General features: G+C 62.7%; 1 protein-coding gene across 1 annotated transcript; it reads left to right on the forward strand.

Moving 5' to 3' along the window:
• Positions 1–394: 394 nt before the first annotated feature.
• Positions 395–24,449, forward strand: RALGDS (ral guanine nucleotide dissociation stimulator; the record flags this gene model as incomplete). The annotated part of the gene is made up of 18 exons (XM_079706179.1): positions 395–577; positions 10,380–10,490; positions 11,401–11,594; positions 12,174–12,233; positions 13,052–13,245; positions 13,437–13,675; positions 14,426–14,641; positions 14,821–14,924; positions 15,355–15,439; positions 16,797–16,865; positions 17,280–17,366; positions 17,854–17,886; positions 18,184–18,305; positions 18,500–18,595; positions 18,906–19,107; positions 19,239–19,481; positions 20,996–21,110; positions 23,587–24,449. The coding sequence occupies 18 exons, from the start codon at positions 395–397 to the stop codon at positions 23,760–23,762; spliced, it is 2,529 nt and encodes an 842-aa protein (XP_079562305.1). The 3' UTR covers positions 23,763–24,449.
• Between the last annotated feature and the right edge of the window lie 413 nt (positions 24,450–24,862).

Consider the following 24,862-nt stretch of genomic DNA (forward strand, 5'->3'; position numbering starts at 1 on the left):
GGCCCGTGCACGCACCCACACAAAGGGCCTAGCCGTGGTACCCGCAGCCCCACGACACACGCCGCACGAACACCCCCTAAGGCACAAGCCGCCATCACTCCAGCGGGGTTGCGCGCGCACAGGCGTACACACTCCCCTCCGGCGTCTCTGGCCCCGACCTCTCCTGGCCCCGCCCCTCCACGCCGCAGGCCCCGCCTTCCGAGCCCCGCCCCTGGGCAGCCGGCCCCGCCCCCGGCCTGACCTCAGCGGGGCCGGGCCGCGGGCGCAGAGCGCAGGCAGGGCCGAGCCGCGCGGGCCGCCGCCGCCGCCGCCGCCGCGCGCCGGGCCGGCCCCGCGCCCGCGCCGCCCCGGGTCCCGCGGCCCGGCCGGCCGCCCGCGCCGCTGCGAGCCGCCCATGGTGCAGCGCATGTGGGCCGAGGCGGCCGGGCCTGCGGGCGGCGCCGAGCCGCTGTTTCCGGGCTCCCGGCGGAGCCGCAGCGTGTGGGACGCCGTGCGCCTGGAGGTGGGCGGCCCCGACAGCTGCCCGGTGGTGCTGCACAGTTTCACGCAGCTCGACCCCGACCTGCCGCGCTTGGAGGTGGGTGAGCCAGGCCGGCCCGGCGCTCGGCCGAGCGAGGAGTGGGTGGGGGCCCAGCGTCCTTAGCGAGTCACCCACCTCCAGTGGTGGTGGTCACCACCCCCAGTCCGGAGGTTGCGGGGGGAGGGTCCTTCCGCAGGAATCCCCCTCCTTGCGCCAACCCCAAGGCAGCCAGGTGGGCGGAGGGGCTGCCGCCAGCCGGTCCAACAGTTTCGGGACCAGAACCGGGTCTTCGTGCCCCCCTCTATCCGTCCCAGTGCGTGACCTCACCGAGCCCAGGTGTGCCACTCCCGCGCCCCTGCAGCCCAGGTAGACTTGCTCCCGCGGGCAGTCGCTGTCTGTTTGCGTCTGTGCCTTTCCCTACAGCAGGGCTGGGCCGTATTTCGTCCCTGTGGCGAGGTCGGGGCCGGCTTAGGCAGTTTGGCTTCGAAATGCAGGTGGTGAACTAGTGATTAGGGCGGCAATCTTCTAGAATCCTCAGAGGCGGTTGGGAGCACAGTGGCCTTCCAGACAGCCCCCGTTGGGGGCAGAAGTGGACTCCGATGTTCCGGGCTGCTCAAAGCGGGGGAGTGGGGAGACAGGCCTTCCAACCTGTGGGGCCCGGTGTCCAGGCGGGTAGGTTGGGACAAGGGCCTCTCAGGTGGAGGGGTGACTCACTTCTGCTTGATTAGAAAATGCGCCGACACCCTGAATCTGTAAGGATTTGGGAGGATTCAGAACGGGGGTGTGCCTATCATGCATGTGGTTGGAGGAACTAGGTGAGGGCTGGACTCCTGTCTAGCGTGCTCTGGGCAGCGGCGGGGGGGGGAGTGCCCCCCCTCCTCCTACCTGACTGTGCACCAGCCTCCGACTCCCTGCGGCCAGGGTGGCAGAATCCAGGGTTGGGGCCTGGACAGAGGCCATTCCTGGGTCAGAGGGCTCAGCGGGGTTCCTGAGCCCCCGTGCTGGCGAGGGCCCCTTGGTATCCCCGCTTCGTCACTTTAGGCCCGGCTAAGTTGTAATTGCCAGCCTGGGTCTTGTGCCTCTGTGTGTCCCCAGTGCCTAGACGGGGCCGGGATGCATATTTACCCAAGGATAAAGCGCATCTCCCTGCCCAGAGTGGGGGGAAGGCAGGGGGTGGCAGGAGCTCTTGGAGGGAGAACCTCGGGCCGGGGAGACCCTTTATTGCTGAGCTTGGCCGGTGGCCCGGCCAGGCACACTCCCCGACCCTCATCCACCCACAGCTCTGGTCTTCATTAGTGGCTGGAGCGAGACCCCTGGGAGGGTGGGGGTGGGCGGCCTGACACCAGCCCAGCACTCATCTGACTTTCATTATGTCTGGCAGCTCCTCGGGCTTTGTGTGCTGGAGGGTCCGGCCTGCGTGCTCGCAGGGGTGGGCCGCTCAGCTGCTTCTCTCCCTCCCTCCCTCCCTCCGTCTGTCCGTCTGTATCCCTGAGGAACCGAGGCAGAGGCAGAGCTGCGCCCTACCCCTGCCCAAGGGTCCGCCTTCTCTCCCTCTCCCTCCTCCTCGTCCTCACCGGCCCCAGCACTGAGATCCAGGCCGTGGCTGCTATTTAGAAATCAAAGGGGAAGCTTCTGGCTGGGGCAGGAAAACCAGGGTCCTGGCAGGAGAGGAGGCCACTGCCGGAAACCAAACACAATGACCATTTACCATGAGCTGGGGGAGGGGGTGGGGAAGTCCCTGTCCCTCCTGCCAACACCCCTGCCTCCCCCATCCTGGGGCCGATTTCCTGGTCGCTGGGGCCTGCCAGAGCTGAAGCGGCTGCTCGTGGTCCCTGTCCTGTCTGGAAACCACTAGGCAGTTTCTGTTTCCTTCCCCAGTCCCCCTTTCCTTAACAAGTCTCCACCCCGCCCTTCCCTCTCTGGGCTGCCAGATGTCCTCACACATCTGGGCATCTGCTCATCATCGTACTTCTAAGCCAGGCCACTGCTGACCCAGCTCGGCCTGCGCAGTTCTGTGCTTTCTGGAGGTCACTGGGCCCACGCCCCTGCCTCCGTGCAGGCTACTGCCTCAGCCAGGCAGGAGGAATCCTGGAGTCCATAGCACCTACTGTCTGCAGACACCACCCCCTCGTTCCAGCTGGCTTTGACCAACCCTCCCGAGTAGGTGCCGACCCCACTTTATAGGAGATTGGAGCTCAGAGAAGTGAAGTCCCTGAACGAAATGTACATGCAGCCAGCGAGGACGCAGCCAGGATTTGAAGCTGGGCCGTGTTCTGTGCTGGGCGCCTGTTGTGTGCGAGGGCCCACAGGGATCAGAGCAGGATACCTCGCAGCGAGACAATTACACATGCCCCAGGAGGATGGCGGAGCTGTTAGGGGAACGGAACCAGGCCCAGGCAGCCCAGAAGTCCCCATGCTTGGTGAAGGGTAGGGGTGCTTATAGGCCAGAGGAAGGTGAAAGTGCTTTGGGCCACAAGACACTGGGGAGAGCTTCAAGGAAGAAACAAGCCCACAGCTGGACCCTAAAGGTTTTAAATAATAGCTAATATGAGCCAACAATTGGTGGGAGGCCGTGTGCTGAGTAGTTTGCATGCATTATGTCTTGGGGGTCAGGATCATCCATCGTCCATTTAACAGATGGAACAACCGAGGTGCTAGATTGCACAAACTCACAGAGCCAGTAAGTGGCAGGGGCGGGATTCCCACCCAGGCAGGGAGCCTGCAAGCCCTGAGCGCAGTGTATGTGGGTGGAATGAAATGAGGAAGCCTTCTCGGATCCTGGGGCAGAGCAGAGATGTGCAGGGGAGGTTCGTCTCCCTCCAGCCTCCCCGCCTCCTTCCCCGTTGTCTGGTCTCTTGATCTCACGGTGTGCAGGGCTCCAGTCTAACCCCCAGGGCTCATTAGCCTTAGGCCAAGAGGCATGACCTGAGAGGGGGGTGGGGTGGGGTGGGGTGGGGTGTGTGTGTGTGTGTGTGTGTGTGTGTGTGTGTGTGTGTGTCTGTCTGGTCTCTTGATCTCACGGTGTGCAGGGCTCCAGTCTAACCCCCAGGGCTCATTAGCCTTAGGCCAAGAGGCATGACCTGAGAGGGGGGTGGGGTGGGGTGGGGTGGGGTGGGGGGTGTGTGTGTGTGTGTGTGTGTGTGTGTGTGTGTGTGTGTGTGTAAGTCTGTGTACTGTCATCTTCCAGCCAGGCTTCCTGGCAGGCTCCAAGGGGGCAGCCTCCAGCAGCTGCACAGCCTGTCAAGTTCACGAAGGGCCTGACCGGTTGCCACCTGCTGGGCCCCCATGGACTCTCGGGTTCCCCTCTTGCTTTACTCCTCAGGGGCCAGGCTGGCTGGTACTGGGTCCTTGTTCCTTCTCTGGCGGGGAGGACTTCTCCGGACTGGGCACTCTGAGCTGTTTCCCCAGCGGCTCCGGGATGGCCCTGGGGCAGGAGCGGGTGGGGGCTCAGTGCTGGGAGGTGTTAGACCGCTGGCAGGCAGGACTGGGGCCCCATCCTCAGCCTGGAAGTTAGCCGTTTCCAGGCCCTTCCTCACTGCTGGTGAGGAGGGTTTGGAGGAGACTTAGCACTGGCCACCTGCAGCCTCCAAGCAGGCCAGTGGGGGCGGTTTGGGGAGGTGTTACCCAGGCAGTGGAGGACTGGCTGCCTATAAGGCCCTCCCAGTGTGGCACCGTGCTGTGTCCGCCCTGCCTCAGGCTCGGCGTCCGGCCTCTCAGGCCCAGAAGTGCCGCGTTCCTGGACACGTGGCTCCAGTGAAGCCACTGTCCCCAACCCAGTTCTGAGGAGGTGGGAGTTGAAACCTGCAGCCCAGTGCAGGAGAAGCAGACCTTTGAGCAGCCTCCGGTTTCCATCCCCTGACCAGCTGTAGCGGGGGGCGGGGGAGGGGGTGAGCCCGTGATCTCCAGAAGGGTGCTTGGTGAGCAGGGCGAAGGCACCCAGCACAGGGGCCTGCATTCTGGGAGCTCAGGGAGTACGTGTTGCCCGGCGTTTTCCTCTCCTCCCCAGGGAGCCCCCAGATGCCGGCACAGCCAGCTCTGCGGGCTCGAGGGAGGCGTGATGTTCTTTTGACCCAAGGGGCAGCGTCGCCCATGCTGGTCCAGAGCTTGGGCTCTGGAGGGAAGAGAGCTGGGCTGGAAGGCCAGCTCAGCCCCTCGCAGCCCTAGACGTGCTCTCGTTCCCTGGGCCTTGGTTTCCTTATCTGGACTTGATTCCAGTTGCCCCGCTAGGCTTCTGGTGAGGACCGAAAGAGACAGGCGGCCTGACAAGCAGTCCCCGTGGTGCCTGGTACTGCGTCAGAGCCGGACAGGCCGTGGCTGCCACGATTGTGTCTTCTGACAAGGTGCCAGGGGAGTGCCCGTGCCCAGGGCTCCAGGAGGATGCTGGCCAGCCTGGTCAGCATGGTGCTTCCCAGGCCTGGTTGTCGTAGCTGATCCCAGGCCTTTGGGTGCCCTGGCCATCCTGTGGCAGGAGCCCCGACCAATCCCCTCTCAGTGGAGAGGTGCGGGTACGAGGGAACTGCCACTCCCCGCCCCCCCGCCCCCCTCTGGCTGTGTGACCTGAGGAAGCCTGTTCTGTCTCTGGTCTCCCTCCCTCTAGCATGTGTGTGAGCAGGGGCTGAACTGCACTTTGAGGCTGTGACCGTGGCAGCCACCGGTGGAGCGAGGCCTAGGTGTGTCTCCACAGCACATGGCTGTCACGGGCCAGGGTTCAAATCCCTGCCCCGGCTGCCTCTTCCTGGCTCCTGACGGGACTGAGCTCCCCGCCTGGCTTTCGCCACATCAAGTGAGGCATCGGGAGGATTAAATGTGATGAGTGTGCAAAGGGCCTGACACCTGGGAAATGCCCTCAAGTGCTGGATGCTGTGGCCAGTGGGGTTGATGTCAGCTGGCCCGCCCTCCACCACCTCGTGAGAGGCCACCCTCCTCCTCAGCTGTCACCAGCCATGCCCCCTTGCAGGCCTGGCCCCTAGAGGCCTGATGGTCGGGAGCCGGTCCTGGGGGGGCAGGAGGACGAGGTGGGCAAGGCCAGCCTGAGGTCTGGTCCCTGCTCTCCACAGGCGGCACGTTTCTCTTCTAGATGCTGACGAGTAGCCAGGCTCGGGCTGGCCGAGAAGGTTCTTGGGGAGATGGGTCAGTGTCTTTGGAGGCTCAGCACAGGCTGGTCCCCAAACTACAGTTTCCGGGGTCACTGAGCTCCCCGGTTGCCCTGCCACCAGGGCACCTCGTGTGGTCCCCTACTAAGGCCACTCCTGGGCTGTGGTGCCTGGGGACCAGGAGCGTGGCCACCCCCATCCAGGGCTGACCTTGAGTCCTCACTGGGGGTCTGTTCATGTCCTCGGGCTCAGGGTGCAGGACACCCACCTGAGGTGGGGGCAGGCCCGAGGGTGGCGCCCCGTCGCCCACCGGGAGGGCCACGCACATTTGGCGTTTTCTTTCTCCCTCCCAGGGCACACAATCTGAGAGATGAACCAGGGCTTGGACACTTTCTACTTGACCATCTCCCCTGGGCCTTGGTCTCCACCTCTGTAAAATGGGTGCTCGACTTTGTATTCAAACAGTCCCCAGATCCTGGGATTCGGAGAGACCGAGCAGCCCTCTCTGATCCCTGATCCCTCTCGTGTTTTGGCTGCTGCATTCAGACAGAAGGCTAAAAGGTCGGACAGCCGCAGGCCTGGTTCCCTCCTCCCCACAGTTTTAGGATGACCCGCCCTGCCTTTCACCTGGCTCTCCTCCAGCTCTCCGGGCATCTGGCAGGTCTCCCGGGAGGTTTTCCCCTGCTCGCTGTCCATCGTCAGCTCCCCAGCCACAGCGTCCTCAGGTCCCGTTCCTGGGTGCTTTGTGTGCCTGGCGCCGAGCCGATCCTGCCGCTCACGTCCCCTCTCGTGACCCCTGCCGCCCTTCGCCCATCTCCCAGACAGGCTCACTGAGGCCAAGGGCTGCAGGGCTCAGCTGAGCTGGGAGCCAGAGCCCTGCAGGAAAGACAGTACCTTTGGGTCCGGTGGGCCCTGGAGGAGGGGCCTCATGTGCCCAGGGCTGCAGGGTGCTGGCTGGTGGCTGGGTCAGGGCCTCGGGTGACCTCTGTGACTCAGTGGGCCTGAGCAGCAGCTCAGCGGGTGCCGTGAGGTCCCCGGGCGGTGATCTCATGCACGTGGAGGCCACCACCACCCCACTCCCCCGCCCTCGCCTGAGTGAGACCAGGTTTCTCCACGTGCAGCCCCAGGGAGGAGACCACGGTGTGGCTTCAGGTCCTCCTCCTCCGTGAGCCCTTGGCCAGTGAGGAGGAGCCGGTCTGCAGCCAGAGGCGTCTGTGGGTCTGGAGGCCCCGCATGGTCTCTAGTTGTAGCTTCCACAGGAAATGTACAGCTGAGTGGGAGGAGAGAGGTCACCAGGATGGGAGAAGGCGCCACCCCCGTGTGTGCAGGCACGAGCCGCCTTCTCGGGGAGATGGCAGGGCTGGAAAAGGCCCAGTAGTAGGTCCCCTCTGTTCTCTCCAGAAATAAGGGTGGGATCGGCCCCCGGCAACCCTGTTACTCTGTCTTGTGGGAATCGGGGCTCGGCCTGCAGTCAGTTGGGGACACAGCATCCTGCTGGCCCATCACCCCAAGAAGGCTGATCAGGGGACACACTAACATGTCACCCAGGCTTTTTCCTTGTCCCTGGGGCTCCGGGCTGTGCTCCGAGGGACCGCGGGGTGTGGGGCACCCTGGTGCCTGTTCTGCCAGCCTCTGCTCACGAGGGCCTGGAGGCATCTCACCACCCTCGCTCCAGACCCAAGTGGTGGAAGGCTGGGCAGTGTGTGCAAGGCCCAGCTGCCAGCTGGGTCCCCGGGCCCTGGGAACATATGTGGGTGCCTGCTTGGGGCGGGACAGGAGGACACAGCCACCCACCTGGCGTTCTTTCCCCCTAAGAGCTCACTGCTGCCCTGTGGACGCCTCCCCCCAGGGCATCTCCTGTTTGCTCGGCCATACCCTCCCCCGGGAGCTCCCCAGCCCCTGCCAGAGCATCCCCAGGGGCTTGGTGCTGCCCACACGGGCTGTCTGTTCCCGGGCCTGTGTGCTGTCTGCTCTGCCAACAGGATGGGTCACCTGTGGGGGCCAGGGCCCAGCCCTTCCTGCCCCAGAGGGTCCCGGGGCAGGTGCCAGGGCTGTCGGCCGCTGTCCTTCTCTGTCCCTGGAAGCGCGGTGGGAGCGCGGAGCAGACGCCCCACTCTGCCGCTTTGTGCCCAGGATGCGGGCAGCTCTCTTTGGATCCCGCTCCGCCGTTGTCTCTTGGTCGACGGTTTAAATGGCGCCTGCTCTCTGCGCTGCTTGGACGATCTGGTTTTGTTCCTGCTGCTGGGCTGCGGCGAAGGGCCCGGAGAGGACAGGGTTAGCTCCGCGGGGCTGGAGCAGCTCCCCATCTGTGCCACAGGGCGGTGACTCCCCCTGGCCCAGCATGTGCGGCTCTCAGCGTCCTGCCCTGCCCCCCACCGGGCTGGCAGAAGGGGGCCCCTCGGGGTGGGGGAAGGGCTCGGGATCACATGACGCCTGGGCAGGGCAGCCAGCTGCTCGGCTGCCAGCGAGGCCCATGGCTCACTGCAGAGCCGCTATTTAGACCCGCTCAGGGATGGCGAGGCCTCCCATTGGTTGGCCTGGCCAGGAAGCGCTTCTGTCCAGCAGGCCTTGATGGGGCCCCGCTGGGAGCCAGGTGCTGTGTGCGCTCCCACGGGGTTCGAGTCCCGTGCCCACAGTCAGGCAGGTCCAGCACGGGAACTCTATAAACTGCTGCCAGTGACTTGGGTGCTCAGGGCACTGTCTGGCTCCAGGCTGGACCAGAAGTGGCTGGAATCCCCCGGAGAGGGACGGGCCTTTCCAGGGCAGGCAGCAGCCTTGGCGAGAGGCAGTCGAGGACCCTTGAGGAGAGGTAGGGGTGGGTGAACAGGGCCCTGGTCTCGCAGGTGGATGGCAGGCCCCTGACATCACCCATCACCGCGGCCTCTTCTAGGCCGGGGAAGGAAGTGTGACCCAGGGGAGGACAGTGCGCGTCTATTTCAGTTCTTCTGCCTCAGGAGGAGGAGTTTCCCCTCCTCCATGGAAGGGCTGGACCTCCCCAAGCGTGGGCTCTTGAGCTGAGGGCCCTCTACCTGCGGGTTCCCTGCTGACTTCCAAGAAACGCCTGGCTGTCTCCGAAGGTGAAGGGTCAGGAGCCCCGGTGTGATTGCACTAGCTTTCCTGTTGGTACGATGCCCAGGGTGGGAGGGCGGCCTTGGGTCAGAGGAAGTAGATTTCCGGAGGATGGCTCCCAGGCCTCCCAGAGCCCTTGAGGCAGGAGGTCCAGCCCCACCCCCACTCCCTAGCCCCTGACCCCAGGGGTGTTGATGTCCGGGCGTACAGCCCACAGGACACTGGCCACTTGGTTCCTACCCAGGGGCCCAGCTTAGGCCGAGGGATTTAGGGAAGGGCTGTCGGTGGGGCCCAGGCTGAGTCAGCACTTCCACTGGGCCTTCTGTGAGCTCCACACCCACCCCGAGCTGGGACAGTGACCCGTGATCCTAGCTGCTGGCATTGACCATGTGACTGATGGCCCTTTGCCAGCTGGCACCTCCCCCTCCTCCCTGAACTCTCAGAGGTCTGTCTCTGTACTCCCAGAACCCCCTCTCTCACTGCCCCCGTCTGGGGACGGGGTGAGCTTGCAGTGGAGAGGGAGAAACCCAGGGCAGCAACGACTGAGTGACCTTGGCAGGCCTTGATGCAGCCCCCCGGGCCAGCCTGCCCAGCAGGAGGGATCACTGCCTTTTTTTTTTTACTTTTTTTTTTGCGGTACGCGGGCCTCTCACTGTCGTGGCCTCTCCCGTTGCGGAGCACAGGCTCCGGACGCGCAGGCTCGGCGGCCATGGCTCACGGGCCCAGCCGCTCCGCGGCATGTGGGATCCTCCCGGACCCGGGCACGAACCCACATCCCCTGCATCGGCAGGCGGACTCTCAACCACTGCGCCACCAGGAAAGCCCCGGGATCACTGCCTCTTAAAACAAGGGTCTTTCTGCCCGGGGTCCAGGGAGCAGCCAGATGATCCCCGCCACCCCCACTTCCTGGCCTAGCCAAAGTCCTGTGGTTTGGGAGTTCTGTGGAACCCCAGGCGTCAGCCCGGACGCCAGCACTGTCGTCATTCTCATGCCGTCCCCATACACGTGATGACGAACAGGGGACTGGGAACTCCTCTTGCCCAAGAAGGCACAAGACTGAATGAGCAGAAAGGGAAGGAAGTGGCCTTGGCTGTGGCCGTCGAGGATGCCCCCACCTGCCCCAGACCCGGGAGGCTGACTCCAGGGCCGGGGCAGCTGTTGCGGGGGCCGTCTGGGCACGTGAGGGTGAGGGAGCCAGGGGCCTCACGCCCTGGGGGAGGCATCTTCTCGGGGGGGCCAGAGCCCCCTAGGTGCAGTGGGCTGAGTTAGGGCCTCGGGGTCCCAGCTCTGCTGTTAACCCTCCGTGGCATGGCTTTGGATGGGTTGCTCTTCCCTCGGCTTCTGTGTGGTCACCTGTGAAATGACCGGATAAGAATACTCGCCTTGGGGTGGGGGCGGGAGCGGGGGGATCCCCCCCGGGTAGGGGTATGCTGTCGTTGGAACCCCAGTGGGTATGTCTTGTTCACACCCAGCCACGGCTGGTGGGGTGAGGAGGGGCGTCCTGGGGTCAGTGCCTGCCGCCCCGATAGTAACCCCCGGCCCTCCCGCTGTCGTCCTGTTTCATTCTGGGCTGGAGGTGTCTGTGGCCACCGAGCTTTGCCTCATCTAGGGAGCAGGAAGTGGCACGGGGCGTCCCCCTGCCGCACAGCCAGGCGGGCCCCGACACCCCGCCCGGCGGCCGGGCGCTGTCTTTGCAGAGCTCCACGCAGGACATCGGCGAAGAGTTGGTCAACGGCGTCATCTACTCTGTCTCCCTGCGCAGGGTTCAGGTGCCCCACGGTGCCAGCAAGGGCCAGCGCTGGCTCGGGGTGAGTGTGGCTGGGGGGGCTCCAGGACCCAGGGGCCACCCTGGCCACTCCACTGGGCTCCCTCCCAGGGCTTTCCTGCCTGAGGGTCCCCCAGTCCTGCTCCCAAAGGAATCTGGGCCCCCACCCCTCCCCTACTGTCCAGCCCTGGGCTGGGCCAAGTGCATAGTTCACTGTTCACTTATATGTATGAACATCAAAAAAAAGACGCTTCCATGCTATTCCCACTTCATGTTAGACTGGGATGATTTATTCATTTTGCCCCAGTATTTCTGGTTTTAACGATTGTCCTTCCATACCTTCTCCAAGGCTTTCATCACCTTACTTAGTAGGGCTTTTTTTTTTTTTTTAACCCAAAAAGGGCTCAGCCTACTATACATGGTTCTCTGCACCTTGCCGTCACGGAACACAGCTCCATGACCCCTCCAGGTCAGAGCGGGGGCCTGACAGAGGCGTAACATTTCAGAAGGGAGGCTGGGCACCAACCATAACTCAGCCTTTCACTGCCGTGGACCTTGACGGGATTCCTTTCTGCAGCCATTTCCACAGTGCCGCCCTGAATAGCCTCTGGGTCCTAACACACCGTGCCCTTCCACCCCAGGCTGAGCCTCTGTTTTCTCATCTCTAGAATGGGGGTGCCTTGCCAGGGATCACGGGGATTCTGCCCTTAATACGGCAAGGTGCTATAATTACTCAGCTAATAAAATGACCGGAAGGTGTTGGTATTGCTAGTTTTTATCATCCCCCACCTCCAGTTCAAAAGCTGAGACCCTTTTTCTGTTCGGGGCGCTCACGTCCCATCTCCATCCCGAAGTCACCGGGCGCCTGGGACTTCCTCTGAGTTCCAACCCCTGCCCTCCTAGTGGGCCACGGTGCTGTCGCTGACTGTCTGTCCCTCTTTGTCCCACCCCAGTATGAAAATGAGTCAGCCCTGAACCTGTATGAGACCTGCAAGGTGCGGACCGTGAAGGCAGGCACGCTGGAGAAGCTGGTGGAGCACCTGGTACCCGCCTTCCAGGGCAGCGACCTCTCCTATGTCACCATCTTCCTGTGCACCTACCGAGCCTTCACCACCACCCAGCGGGTCCTGGACCTGCTGTTCCAAAGGTGAGCGCCCCGCCCCTCCCCGGCACAGTGGCTCCCCGCCCACCCACTGGCTGTGTGTCTTGGGAATGTCGCTTTACCTCTCTGAGCCTCAGTTTGCTCACGTGAAGGCCGGGCTGCCAGGACTGTCGGATAAGCATGGACGGTGCGGCCCCTCGCCCGGCCCTGTGGAAAGGGCTGCTGAGGGCTGGGGCGGCTTTAATTAAGGTTTTCCTCTCCCCATGGAGAAGCTCTCTGCTTCCAGCCCCTGGGCAGAACAGTTTTCCCATTTGTAAAGGAGGTTCCAGATTCTGTCTCAGGGGTTCTTCCTGGGAGTAGCCAGAGCAGGGCTGGCTGGGGGCTGGCTGAGGGCCCAGGCCCACTCAGGCATCTGTAAGGTGCTGGTTGGGCTCATTCATTCAGCAATACATACGAAGCACCTACTGTGTGCAGGCACTTTTCTAGGCATTTGGCTTAATTCAGTGAACGGTGCAGACAAAAATCCCTGCCCTGCCGGGCTTCCATCCTAGTCGGGGGGTCAGCCAGTAACACTAGACGTCACAGCAGGTACGGTAGATGTGACGCCCTCACGGCCTCCTCTAGATACGGGTGCATCCTCCCTTATTCCAGCGAGGACGGCGGACCTCAGGACCAACTGAAGAAGTGAGTAGACTTTGGGTCTGATGGGAGGGGCTGGGCAGAACCCGGCTGCCACACATCTTGTGGTTCCCGCTGGAGGGCTGAGGTCTGGGGGCTCCTCCTGCAGGAGGAAAGGAGTCAGAGAGCTGTGGCTGGGGTCCCATGTCCCCAGGGAGCAGAGGGGAGGCTGGGGGCTCAGAGCCGGCCCCTGAGAGCATCCATCCCCACTCAGATCCGGGGCCCAGGACAGGAGGTGTGGGGGGCAAGCTGCTGACACTTCAGCCTCGCAGCCCAGTGTGAGTGCTCAGCTGGGGCTCATGGGAGCTCAGTCAGGGTCAGGGGGCCGGCTACGTCCCCATCACCAAGAATAGCGTCCCTGGGAGGACGAGACCCGCGCTCCGGCGCACAGACCAAGGCAGCCGTCGGTGCGCGAGCTTCCGGTTCAGGTGCGCGAGGCCCGTGAAGGCCGGGCAGGGGGCACACTCTGCTTGTCCCCTCCTGCCTCCCCTGTTTATGCAGCGCCTACTGTGTGCGGCCAGGCCAGCGCAATGAACAGAGCGGGCACTGCCCTCCCTGCCCTCCTGCAGTTTCCTTCCCAGTGGGGAGGGCCCGGGGGGCTGGGGGCAGACAGGAGAGAGTCAGGCTCCCCCGAGGAAGGGAGAGGTGGTCACCAGGGATGGAGGGCCCCTTCCTACCAAGACTGCCGACCAGGCCTGCCCCTGCCTGGCAGCCCAGTGCGGGTGGGGCAGGGGCGGGCCCAGAAGCCCAGCCCCCATGGGGGAGCCAGGGGAGGGCCGCGTGGAAGGAAAGGCCAGGCCCCTGACTCTGCTGCCTGCCCCCAGTGCCGTCTCCTCCATCCTGGGCACCTGGCTGGACCAGTACTCCGAGGATTTCTGTCAGCCCCCGGACTTCCCCTGCCTCAAGCAGCTGGTGGCCTACGTGCAGCTCAACATGCCCGGCTCCGACCTGGAGCGCCGGGCCCACCTTCTTCTGGCCCAGCTGGAGCACACAGAGCTCACCAAGGCAGAGCTGGAGGGTGAGGAGAGGGGTCGGTGCTGGACACGCAGGAGCCCCCGAGGCTGCCTCAGACCATCCACGTGGGGACCGCTGTTGGGGAAGACGTCCTGGGGTGCTTCTTGAGCTGAGGCTTGTCTTAGAGGGCAGTGGTGTGGTTTCTGTCTTGGAAAAAAAGGCAGGCGTGTTGCTGAACTCCACTCCTCTTTGCAGCTCTGGCTCCAGCTCTGAAGCCAACTGCAGCCCTCGAGCCAGTGCCGGCTCCAGCTCTAGCACCCAGGCCGGTGCCAGGTCCAGACCTCGAGCCAGCTCTGGCACCGGCACCAGCTCCAGCCCCAGAGCCTTCCTGGCCTTCGCCTGTGGCTGCAGAGAATGGGCTGGGTGAGGAGAAGCCTCACCTCCTGGCGTTCCCGCCCGACCTGGTGGCAGAGCAGTTCACGCTGATGGACGCGGTAGGCAGCTCATCTCCGCAGGGCGGGCAGGGGTGCACCTTCCTTCAGGCGTCTGCCCTGCCCTGTCCAGAGCTGATGTCCTGCCCCAAATCCCATGACAAACCGTGTAGCCTGGGCAGGTTTCCTCACCCGAAGGCCTCGACTCCCCTCAGGCTGTGGACCCGGGCCCCATCCCTCGCACACGGTGTCTGGGTGGGATGAGGTGGAACGCTAGAAAGCTGGGCGGGGTCTGGCCCACCCGGTAGCGGACGGGCGCTCACTCCATGGGCCGCGCCCCCTGCCCCCCACGTCTGCTGAGGAGGCCTCACCAGCTTCAGCACTTAGCCCGCACCTGGTGCGTGCGAGAAGCCGTGGCAGACAGCAGACACAGCCTCTGGTTGTAGTGCCCACGTGAATGGGCATCTGGACAGGGGACAGGCCTGAGGCGTGATCAAGGGTTAAAAGCACCACCTGGTATGGGCAGGTGTGAGCCGCATCTCATGCTGGGAGTTAGGGTGGACTGGGGAAGGTGGCCACCTCTCTTTCCTGCCCGGGTCATCCTGGGTCACCTTGTGCCGGATGCCCGCAGTGGGCAGGGAACAAAACCAAGAGACACCACCTCCCCGCACCTCCCCCGGCCGGGCTCGAGCCGCCTCCCCGGCTTCCAGAGCTCCAGCTCCGACCAGTGACCCTGCCTGGGCCGGGGGTGGGGGGACTGTGGGCATTGAGCTGGGGTGCGGCAGAGCCGGGTGACCTTCCCCCTGCCCCCAGGAGCTGTTCAAGAAGGTGGTGCCCTACCACTGCCTGGGCTCCATCTGGTCCCAGCGGGACAAGAGGGGCAAGGAGCACCTGGCTCCCACCGTCCGTGCCACCGTCGCCCAGTTCAACAGTGTGGCCAACTGCGTCATCACCACCTGCCTCGGGGACCGGAGCGTGACGGCCCGCGCCAGGGCCAGGGTGGTGGAGCACTGGATCGAGGTGGCCAGGGTACGCGGCCGCCAAGGGCCCGGGGGAGCCCTTTCTGCCCCTGGGTTGATCTCATCCGACCCCAGGAGCACCTCCCGGGGCATCTGCCCCATCCGGGAGGGGGGCTCCCCGCTAAGAGGGACTGAAGCTGGAGCAGGCGGGAGCTCGGCCCCCCTCACAGCCTGGCCCCTCCCTCCCAGGAGTGCCGGGTCCTCAAGAACTTCTCGTCCCTGTACGCTATCCTCTCTGCTCTGCAGAGCAACTCCATCCACCGGCTGAAGAAGACGTGGGAAGAAGTTTCCAGGTGGGCAGGCTTCTCCCTGGAGGAGCTCCAGGGTGGACCCGGGGCCTCCCACGGGGCTGGGTGCTGCCTGGAACCTGCCCAGGGACAGCGCATCTTGGGGGCGGGGTCTCAGGGCCAGCAGGACCTGGTCTCCTTCTCTGGCAGGTACTGGATTGAGCCACGCTGGGGATTTTCATGTGTCTACTTCAACCACACGACTCTGTGCACTTAAAATCAGAACTAGCCAAAACAGAGCCGCTCAGTCGTCTGGGAATGGGGTTCCCCGGTGACCCACGTGAGACCCACCCCTCCAGGCCTACCGAGCCCTTAGGGTCCAGCGGAACTCTGTTTGGAAACCACCCATCCAGGCAGTTGGGGTCTCTGGGTCCTCAAATGTTCTTGCCCCCGCACCCCTCCCCACCATGCCCTCCTTTCTCCTTCCTTCCCCCAGGGACAGCCTCCGCATCTTTCAGAAGCTGTCGGAGATTTTCTCAGATGAGAACAACTACTCCCTAAGCAGAGAGCTGCTCATCAAGGTAGAGTCCGGGGGCTTGGGGTGGAGGGGCTTAGGTTCCCACTGAAAGTTTCTTCGAAAGCTTCTCATGAGATCTGTCAGGTCTGTGGGCAGGTGGGGGGCAGTTTGGGAGAGAGGAGGCCCTAGGACGGGGATGGAGCAGGGCCCCTGGGCTGTTCCAGAGCTTTGGGCGGGTGAGGGGCAGGATGAGAGTCTCCGGGGTCCTCACTCAGGGTGGATGAGGTCGAGGGTGAGGGTCTCTTCCTTCCCCAGACCAGCCTAGCCCGTCCCCACAAGGCCAGGCCCTGCTGCTCCTGTCCGCGCTCACCTCCGAGGGCCAGGCACTCCGCCTGCCCAGGGATGGTACCGCAGGGGCCGCCCAGCCGTCGTCCAAATGAGCAGACCCAGGAGGTAGATCTTGGGGCTGGGAGCTCTTCCCTCTGCCTCAGGGCAGACACTGCAAAGGAATCCAGGGACTCTTCTCAGAGTCTCACCACAGGGCCTTTGGTGGCTGTGACAAACGCCCCACCTGGCTTGTGGCAAGTGCAGGGGGGTGCTAATGCATTCATGAGGGTCCTTCCCCAGAAACTTCCATGTAAAGAGGAAGCAAAGTGTCACCACCCAGTGCTCCCAGCAGCCCCAGCTCACCATCTCAGAGGTGGCACCAAGGAGACCCCCTCCTGAGTGGATGAAGGCAGAGTTCTGTGCAGGGGACATCCCGAGGGGCTCCGTGGGGTTGTGAAGGCTTTGGCACGGCAGACACCCTGCTCGGCCAGGCGCCCCCAGAGTCCCTGTCCCTCTCTCGATGGCTCTCCCGGCTGGGGGCCGGCACACACCAGAGGCTCTGAGCCTGGGACCTGGTCCGTGGAGGGCGGGGGGTGGGCAGCAGGGCCTCCTGCTCTCCTCTGAGCCCTTCTGAGGCTCATTCAGAGGCAAGGCGCTGCCTGTCTCTGGGCCTCAATTTCCTCATCTGGAAAGTGGGGGAGTGCTGACCCTGGGGTGCCAACCTCACGGAGAGGCAGTGAGGTTCCAGGGGGAAGGGAAATCTGCGTGAGTTTTGTGCAGGACCCTCCTACCCTCCTGCAGAGACGGGGGGTCGGGGGGAACAGCACGGCCACAGTGATGGAGGTGTGGCGCTGAGTCCTTGGGGACCGCGAGGGGCAGATGTAGTCCTCATCTGTACTTTCCAAGGAGGCCGGGCCGCTGGCCCGCGTTTCCGCACCCCGTGAGCACCCGAGCAGGGGTGCAGATCTAGGAATGGAGTACGCTGGGATGGCTGGAGCGTTTGCACCAGTGACCAGGACCAAGGTCGGGTCTGCTGGTGGTTGATGGGGGGGGAGGGGCGGAAGCCCTCACCGACCCTGCGCTTGGCCCTGCAGGAGGGGACCTCCAAGTTCGCCACCCTGGAGATGAACCCCAGGAGAGCCCAGAGGCGGCCGAAGGAGGTGGTGAGTGTGCCCGAGGCTGGGAGAGGAGGGGCCGCCCCGAGCCCCCGCTCCTGTGGCTGCGCTGCCTGACATGACCCTTAGACCGACCTCCTCCGGGGCCTGGGGGCGCTGCGCCCTGACCAGCTGGTGTCAGGGCGACTAGCAGCCACCAGAGCTGGGGCCTGGAAGAGCTGGGCCCAGTGGGGATTTGGGAGGGGGAGGGCCCGGGGGCCATAGATCTTGGGGATTTGCCAAATACCAAGCCTGCAAGGTGACTTGGGGGAGTTTGGGTCCATGCACGCTGGGAGGGGGATTTGGGGGAAATGGCTAAAGGTCCCCAGGCTGCTCCAAGTGGGAGGCCTGGGTGGGGCTGAGGGGTTTTCAGGGGAGGGGCCTTGCTCATCAGTTCCCCCCCACCCCGCCCAGTTGTCACAGGGTGTCATCCAGGGCACCGTTCCCTACCTGGGCACGTTCCTCACAGACCTGGTGATGCTGGACACCGCAATGAAGGACTATCTGTATGTGAGTGAGCCCGGGGCGGGGTCGGGGTGGGGGTTCTGAGCCCTGAGCTCTCAGCAGAGGGTGCACCTCATCTTACGAGAGCCCCGTGGCCGTCCCTGTGTCCCGGGGACACCTGCCCATCTCGGCAGGGAGTGAACAGAGCTTGGTGCCCGGCTGGTGGGGCTCAGAGCTGCAGGGGGTTTGACCCAGCAGGACACAGCCCCTCCCTCAGGTGGCGGCCATGGGTGGAGAGGCTGGGCCCTCCAGGGTCAGGCACATGTGGCCAACCTGGCCTTCCTGCCCAAGGCCTCAGTCTCTCTAGCTGTTCTCAGACCCCTGAGCCTCGGCGCCCCTCCCACCCCGCCCTGGCACCCGGGTCCCACCCAGGTCCAGGTGTGCGCTGTGCTGCCCCCTGGTGCGTGCTCTGGGTAGTGCAGCCTGAGACCCGTGAGGGGTGGTCATGGGCTAGGGGACACTTTCTGATGGACGCTGGCCGTGTGCTTTCCAGGGGAGACTGATCAACTTCGAGAAGAGGAGGAAGGTGAGCAGCCGCAGCTTCACGGGAAGGGGGCCCGTGTGGGGGGCGGGATCAGAGAGCCACCTGGCTAGAACAGCTGGCTCCGACCCCTCCCTGTTACATTTTTGGGGAGAGCTGGATACAGAGGTGGGGGGAGCCTCTCCCACGGGAGGATGGGGCAGGAGGTCGAATCAAGGACACCTTCCTGGAGGGGCTGTTTGAACCTGGCTGTGAGGACAGGGTGGGAAGTGGGGACCCAGAGGCTGGCACAGGCCCGGCCCACCCAGACCGTCAGCGTCCTGTCCTTCCCTCTGGCCCCAGGAATTCGAAGTGATTGCCCAGATCAAGCTGCTCCAGTCGGCCTGCAACAATTACAGCATCGCACCCGACGAGCACTTTGGGGCCTGGTTCCGGGCTATGGCGCGGCTCAGTGAGGCTGACAGGTGAGTCCGGGCAGGCGCTGGGAGGGCACACGTGGGCTGTCCCTGGGCAGCTCCAGAGAGCCTGTGGCGTGGGATCCTGGGCAGCCTTGGGTGCCGTCGCTGGTGACGGCCGGGCCCCTGGACTCCAGCTGCCGGGCAGGCACCGGGAGGGAGACCCGAGTGCGACTCCCCACAGCCGCCGCTTTGCCCTGTAGCTACACCTTGTCATGTGAGCTGGAGCCCCCTTCCGAGTCGGCCAGCAACACCCTCAAGGTCAAGAAGAGCACGGCCATCGTCAAGCGCTGGAGCGAGTTGAGTGCCCGGGTGGGCAGGGGCGCTCCCTCGGGGCTCAGGGAAGCTTCGGGCTGCGAGTGGGCTCAGGAGTCAGGCAGCTGGCACTGGGATCCCAGCTCCCCCGCCGACAGCCCTGTGACTAGGCCACTTGCTCCACCCCTCTGGGCCTCAGTTTCTCCCCCTGTGAAATGGGGTGATGCTAAATGATCTGTCAGACGCTGGAGCCAATGGGGTGATTGCCTGAGCACTCGGCACAGAGGGCAGGGGACAGGGGTGGGCTGTGTCCCGGGAGAGGCCTCCCCCAAGTCAGCCAGCCCTTCCATGCAGCCGCCAGGCCCCCAGCACGGAGCTCAGTACCAGCAGCAGCTGCCACTCCAAGTCCTGTGACCAGCTCAGGTGTGGCCCCTACCTCAGCAGCGGGGACATTGCCGACGCACTCAGTGTCCACTCAGCCGGCTCCTCCAGCTCCGATGTGGAGGAGATCAACATGAGCTTTGTCCCAGAGTCCCCTGACGGCCAGGAGAAGAAGGTGACTGCCCCACCCCCTCCCTGACAGCCCTTCTCAGCCCTTCCTAGGGCCAGAGTTCCCCACTGCACACTAGAAGCCCCCAGAGCTGGACAGTGGCCCGGGGCTTCTGCTGACCATGCCGTCCCCTGCAGTTCTGGGAGTCCACCTCCCAGTCATCCCCGGAGACCTCCGGCATCAGCTCAGCCTCCAGCAGCACCTCCTCCTCCTCAGCCTCCACCACGCCCGTGGCCACCACGCGCACCCACAAGCGCTCCGTGTCAGGGGTCTGCAGCTACAGCTCCTCTCTGCCCCTCTACAACCAGCAGGTGGGCGACTGCTGCATCATCCGGGTGAGCCTGGACGTGGACAATGGCAACATGTACAAGAGCATCCTGGTGAGCCGGGCAGGCGTCCCCACGGGCCCCTCACTCTGCCGGGCAGCAAATCCATATTGAACACCATGGGTCATCCCTGCCCTCCCAGAACTGCTCTCCTAGTGGGTTGGGAAGGACAGAGGGTCAACCAGGGAAGGGAATCAAAACAGCTAGTGTGGGCTTCCCTGGTGGCGCAGTGGTTGGGAGTCCGCCTGCCGATGCAGGGGACGTGGGTTCGTGCCCCAGTCCAGGAGGGTCCCACATGCCGCAGAGCGGCTGGGCCCGTGAGCCATGGCCGCTGAGCCTGCGCGTCCAGAGCCCGTGCTCCGCAACGGGAGAGGCCACAACAGTGAGAGGCCCGCGTACCGCAAAAAAAAAAAAAAAAAAACAGCTAGTGTATGGATGGTGATCAGTGCCGGGGTGGTGGACTAGGGGTTTACATCAGCAGTGGGGCAGGACGTCACCCATAAAGGGCCCGAGTGTAGTGGGGGAGGAGGGAGCAGCGTGCAGCCTCCCAGGACGGGGGTGTGCCTGGGGCTTGGAGGAGAAGCAGGAGGTCCGAAGTGAAGGAGCAGGGGTCGGGGGTCGCGTAGGGGTCGGCAGAGCAGGCCAGTGTCGGGGGCCTGGACCTCACGCGAGACAGGTGGGAGCACTGTTCGTTGCAGCACAGGAGGGGCAGCAGTGGCTTCCGGCCTCTCCGTGGGCGATGGGCTGGTGCCAGCAGAGGCAGGGTGGCCAGTTAGGAGGCGGCTGCTGCAGTCCAGGGGGGATAGCAGTGGCTGCACCAGGCTGGTGGCCGCGGAGGTGGCCGGCAGTGTCAGACACCGGCGGTAGTTGGAGGTGTCGAGACCTGGCCAGTGCGAGTTGCCCACAAACACTGTGTATGTTGAGGGGGGGTTGGGGGCTGGGGGGACTCCTCTCATCCTCCAGAACTAGGCTGCCAGTGAGCCATCTGCACCCCCAGAACCCTCGCCCATCCTCCCACACTGGGTCAGATGCCCCATTAACGCCGTCACCCGTGCCACCCCAAGTCTAAGGCCCGCCTGTGCTCTGGCCCCTGGGGTCGAGGCAGCAGGGGTCGGCCTGCACTCTCCACCACCGCAGCCTCCAGCCAGTGCAGGCCTGGCACGTAGGCGGCCACTGGGCATCCAGCCAGCTCCTCCTCTCTCACCTGCAGGGCTGGGACTAGATGCCTTCTGTACCCAGGTGCAGTGATACCGTTGTCCTGGATGGGCAGGATCAAGGCGGACAGTTAAGGGGAGCAGCCCCGGGGGCAGGCAGTTGCCCTGGGTGGTGTTGGGAGGAGGTGGCAGGCTTGCAGGAGATGGGGGGTAAGTGATCGGGGGACATGGAGGCCTCCCCAGAGGGGCAGGAGAAGGAGGCACAACCCCCCTGGCCCCAGCATCCGGTCAGAGGCTGTGAGCCCCTTGTGCGCACAGTGCCGAGGCAGCTCTGAGGGCCCTTGGCTGCTGCACCCTGGACCCTCAAGCTACGCCAGACCCTTGCCCTGATGGCCTGTCCCCCACCCTGTCCAGGTGACCAGCCAAGACAAGGCTCCAGCTGTAATCCGCAAAGCCATGGACAAACACAACCTGGATGAGGATGCGCCAGAAGACTACGAGCTGGTGCAGCTTATTTCGGATGATCGAAGTAAGTCAGGGTGTCAGGTGGGCGATGCGGCCGGGGGGCAGGGGGGCACCGTGCCCCAGGCCCACCACCCCAGAAGACATGCCACCAGGGTGGGCGTGGGCCTTGTCCACACGCGGACCTGCCGAGGGGCAGCTCTGGATGCCCCCAGTGTCTCCTCACTGGCCCCTGGTGGCTGCTGGACCCTTGTCCCTTGCCCTTCCCTGGCCGTGAACAGTCAGTGGGAGACCTCGTTCGGTGCTAGCATCGCTGAGGAGGGGAGAGAACAGGCTTTTCTCCTGGGGCCAGGCAGCCGGATGGCCGAGCCCACAGGCCATACAAAAGGGCGTTTTTCTGGCTAAGATGGGAAATGAGTGCCTCAGAAAGGATCATGACTACCGTGGATTAAAACATCGAATTTGTGAAAATCCATGAACGTATGACACTGTCTTAGTCCGTTCTGGCTGCTATAACAAAATACCACCACAGGTGGCTTCTAAATGACAGAAATTTATTTCTCCTAGTTCTGGAGCTAGAAGTCCAAGATCAGGGTGCCAGCATGGTCAGGTTCTGGTGAAGGCCCTCTTCTGGGTTGCCAGCGGCTGACTTCTCCCTGGGAACCCAAATGGTGGAAGGGCGTGGGGAGCTCTCTGGGGTCCCTTTCATAAGGGCATGAATCCCATTCGTGGGGCTCCACCCTCATGACCTAATGGCCTCCCAAAGGCCTCACCTCCTCATCCCATCACATTGGGGGTTAGGATTTCAACGAATTTAGCGAGGACACAAACTTTCAGCCCATAGTAGATACTAAACACAGAGGCTACTAGGGAGCAGCTGGGTATTCTAAAAACTGGGAAAGGGAAAGGATCAAGAACAAGCACAGACTTGGAACCAGACAGCTACGGCTTGTAGACCTTGGGCAAAGTCCTCTGTGCCTGTTTTCCCATCCCCACAATGGAGATAAAATAGGTAGTGAGTTGATCCATATATACATGGATTATATGCTCATGTGTGTACGTGTGCCATAGATGTGCCATAACTGCAAAGATTATCATCACTCTTTCCTTTCCCATGAGCTGATCCCGCATTCACAGCCATTACCCAGACAGGTAGCAATGACTCACCACGATCCCTAGAAGTTGTTTTCTAAATCCTCTCTTACCTTGTTGCACCATTTTGGTGAGGTAGGCAAGGCAGGTGGGACCCCCATCTTACAGAAAAGGAAGACTGAGACCTAGACAGGTTAAGGACCAGAGTGAGAGCCACACGATGGAGCCCAGAGCACACATGTTCCAGCCCAGCAGTGGAGAATAGCCGGCTCAAGGCCAGAGGAGAGGGTGGGAAACAGAGCCAAGAGCAAGTACCTGCTGGGAGCCTGGCACCCTTTGGAACCCTATGCAGGAGGCCTGGGGCAAAGCCCACCCTTAACTTGGCCCCAGAGCCCTTGTCCTGAGTTGTGCAGGATTCCGGGGAGGTGATCTAGGTTCTAGAAAGCTTATTGCAGCTGGAGCTCCTGCTCAGTGAAGGCAGCAGGGGGCAGGATGGGATGACCCTTTGCCAGCTGCAGACTGAGGTGGGGCTTCCTGGAGTCGGAGTCCTTTTTATTTTTATTCTTATTTTTATTTTTGGCTGTGTCAGGTCTTCGTTGCTGTGCACAGGCTTTCTGTAGTTGTGGCGAGCGGGGGCTACTCTTTGTTGTGGCGCACAGGCTTCTCATTGCTGTGGCTTCTCTTGTTGCAGAGCGCGGGCTCTAGGTGTGCGGGCTTCAGTAGTTGTGGCGCGCAGGCTCTAGGGTACGCGGGCTTCAGTAGTTGTGGCGCATGGGCTTAGTTGTTCCACGGCATGTGGGATCTTCCCGGACCAGGGATCGAACCTATGTCCCCTGTGTTGGAGGCATATTCTTAACCACTGCACCACCAGGGAAGTCCCCAGAGTCCCTTTTTTTTTTTAGTTCCTTTTTTCTTTTCTTAAAAAATTATTTATTTTTTTATTTTTGACTGCGCTGGGTCTTTGTTGCTACGCGTGGGCTTTCTCTAGTTGTGGCGAGAGGGGGCTACTCTTTGTTGTGGTGCGCAGGTTTCTCACTGCAGTGCCTTCTCTTGTTGCGGAGCATGGGCTCTAGGCGTGCAGACTTCAGTAGCCGCGGCACACGGGCTCAGTAGTTGTGGCTCGCGGGCTCTAGAGCACAGGCTCAGTCGTTGTGGCACGTGGGCTTAGTTGCTCCACGGCATGTGGGATCTTCCCAGACCAAGGATCAAACCCATGTCTCCTGCATTGGCAGGCGGATTCTTAACCACTGTGCCACCAGGGAAGTCCCTCGGTGCCTCAGCAGAGTCTGTCCCAGACAGGTGTCATTAAGAGGGGTCCTTGGTGGTCCTGGAGTTGCATTGAGGGGTCTCAGGTCTCTGGATCAGTCCTGCCCTCCTGGGGGCTCTCCAGTGGTGGGGTGTCCAGTGGGGCCCCCGTAAGCACAGCTGACCCTCTGCCCCTCCCCGACCAGAACTGAAGATCCCTGACAACGCCAATGTGTTCTACGCCATGAACTCTACTGCCAACTATGACTTTGTCCTAAAGAAACGGACCTTCACCAAGGGGGCAAAGGTCAGGCATGGAGCCAGCTCTACCCTCCCCCGCATGAAGCAGAAGGGACTCAAGATTGCCAAGGGCATCTTCTAACTTGTCCCTAGCTGGCCGGCCACAGAGCTGCCCTTTCCAGGGTCTAGCTGGCTGGGCAACTAAGCACTTACAGACTACAGTGGCTCAGGCCAGGTGGGCACCTGGTCCCAACCTGCCAGCCCAGGCCACCCCCAGACTCCAGTTTCACCCTGAACCTCTCCTGCTGCCGGGATTGATGCCTGCCAGTCGATGGGCTGACCTGGCCTCCCGTGGACCACTCGCTGCCTTAGGTGCCTTCTGCTCTCTGGAACCAGAGGACTAGCTGACTTTTGCCAAGGAGCGCTGCCAATGGGCACGGAGCCCTGCATGCCGCCGGGCACTGCCCTCCGTACACTTCCCTCACACCTTCCCAGGTGTGGGCCACTGCCACCTGTGCCCATGGGCACCCCAGGGTACCACTCATCCACCGGGTCTGACCACTGCAGTTCTCTCCTCCCACCATTGTGGCCTTCCTCAGGCTGCACCAAAGATTCCATCATCAGGGCCAACTGAAAATGAGGGAGTCTCGCCCACTGCCCACTCCAGCCCTCCCCTGGCAGAGGAGAGAGACACCCCCTTCACGGACCACACTCTTAACCGGTGAGTGAGGACGGTCTCGGCCAAGTCCCACTGATGTCAGATTTCATGACACTGTAAGTGCCATTCACCACTGCATCCTGGGCTTTACGAGACCACACAAGACGGGGATTGGTGGGAAAGGAGGGTTTCGGGGGGGAGGGGAGGGGGATTGAATATTTGTAAAAAAGGTGAAAAACATGTTTACCAGTTGGGGAGGGGCAATATTTATTTGTTGTAAATAGCAAATGCTAGACTTGAATATTATATTAAAACCCTGTTTCTACTATAGCCTGGGAGTTGTGGTATTGTTCTCTCATTGCCTGTGCTCATTGAAGTGAGATACAGACTCTCACATTCCATGTTCACATAGGAAATCTTGCAGGGTTATTGGTTTATTTTACACAGGAAATAAAGAAGGGCAGGGAAAGCAAGAAGGGCAAGCCACCCTTCTCTGGTTCACTTAAGGAGACAGAGAAGTCCGCCTTCCACAGAGCAGATGTCCACTTCAGTATCACTAAACTGGGCCATGAGCTGAGACAGCC

Source organism: Hyperoodon ampullatus, assembly GCF_949752795.1.
Source record: "Hyperoodon ampullatus genome assembly, chromosome: 6".
Classification (NCBI taxonomy): Eukaryota; Metazoa; Chordata; class Mammalia; order Artiodactyla; family Ziphiidae; genus Hyperoodon; species Hyperoodon ampullatus.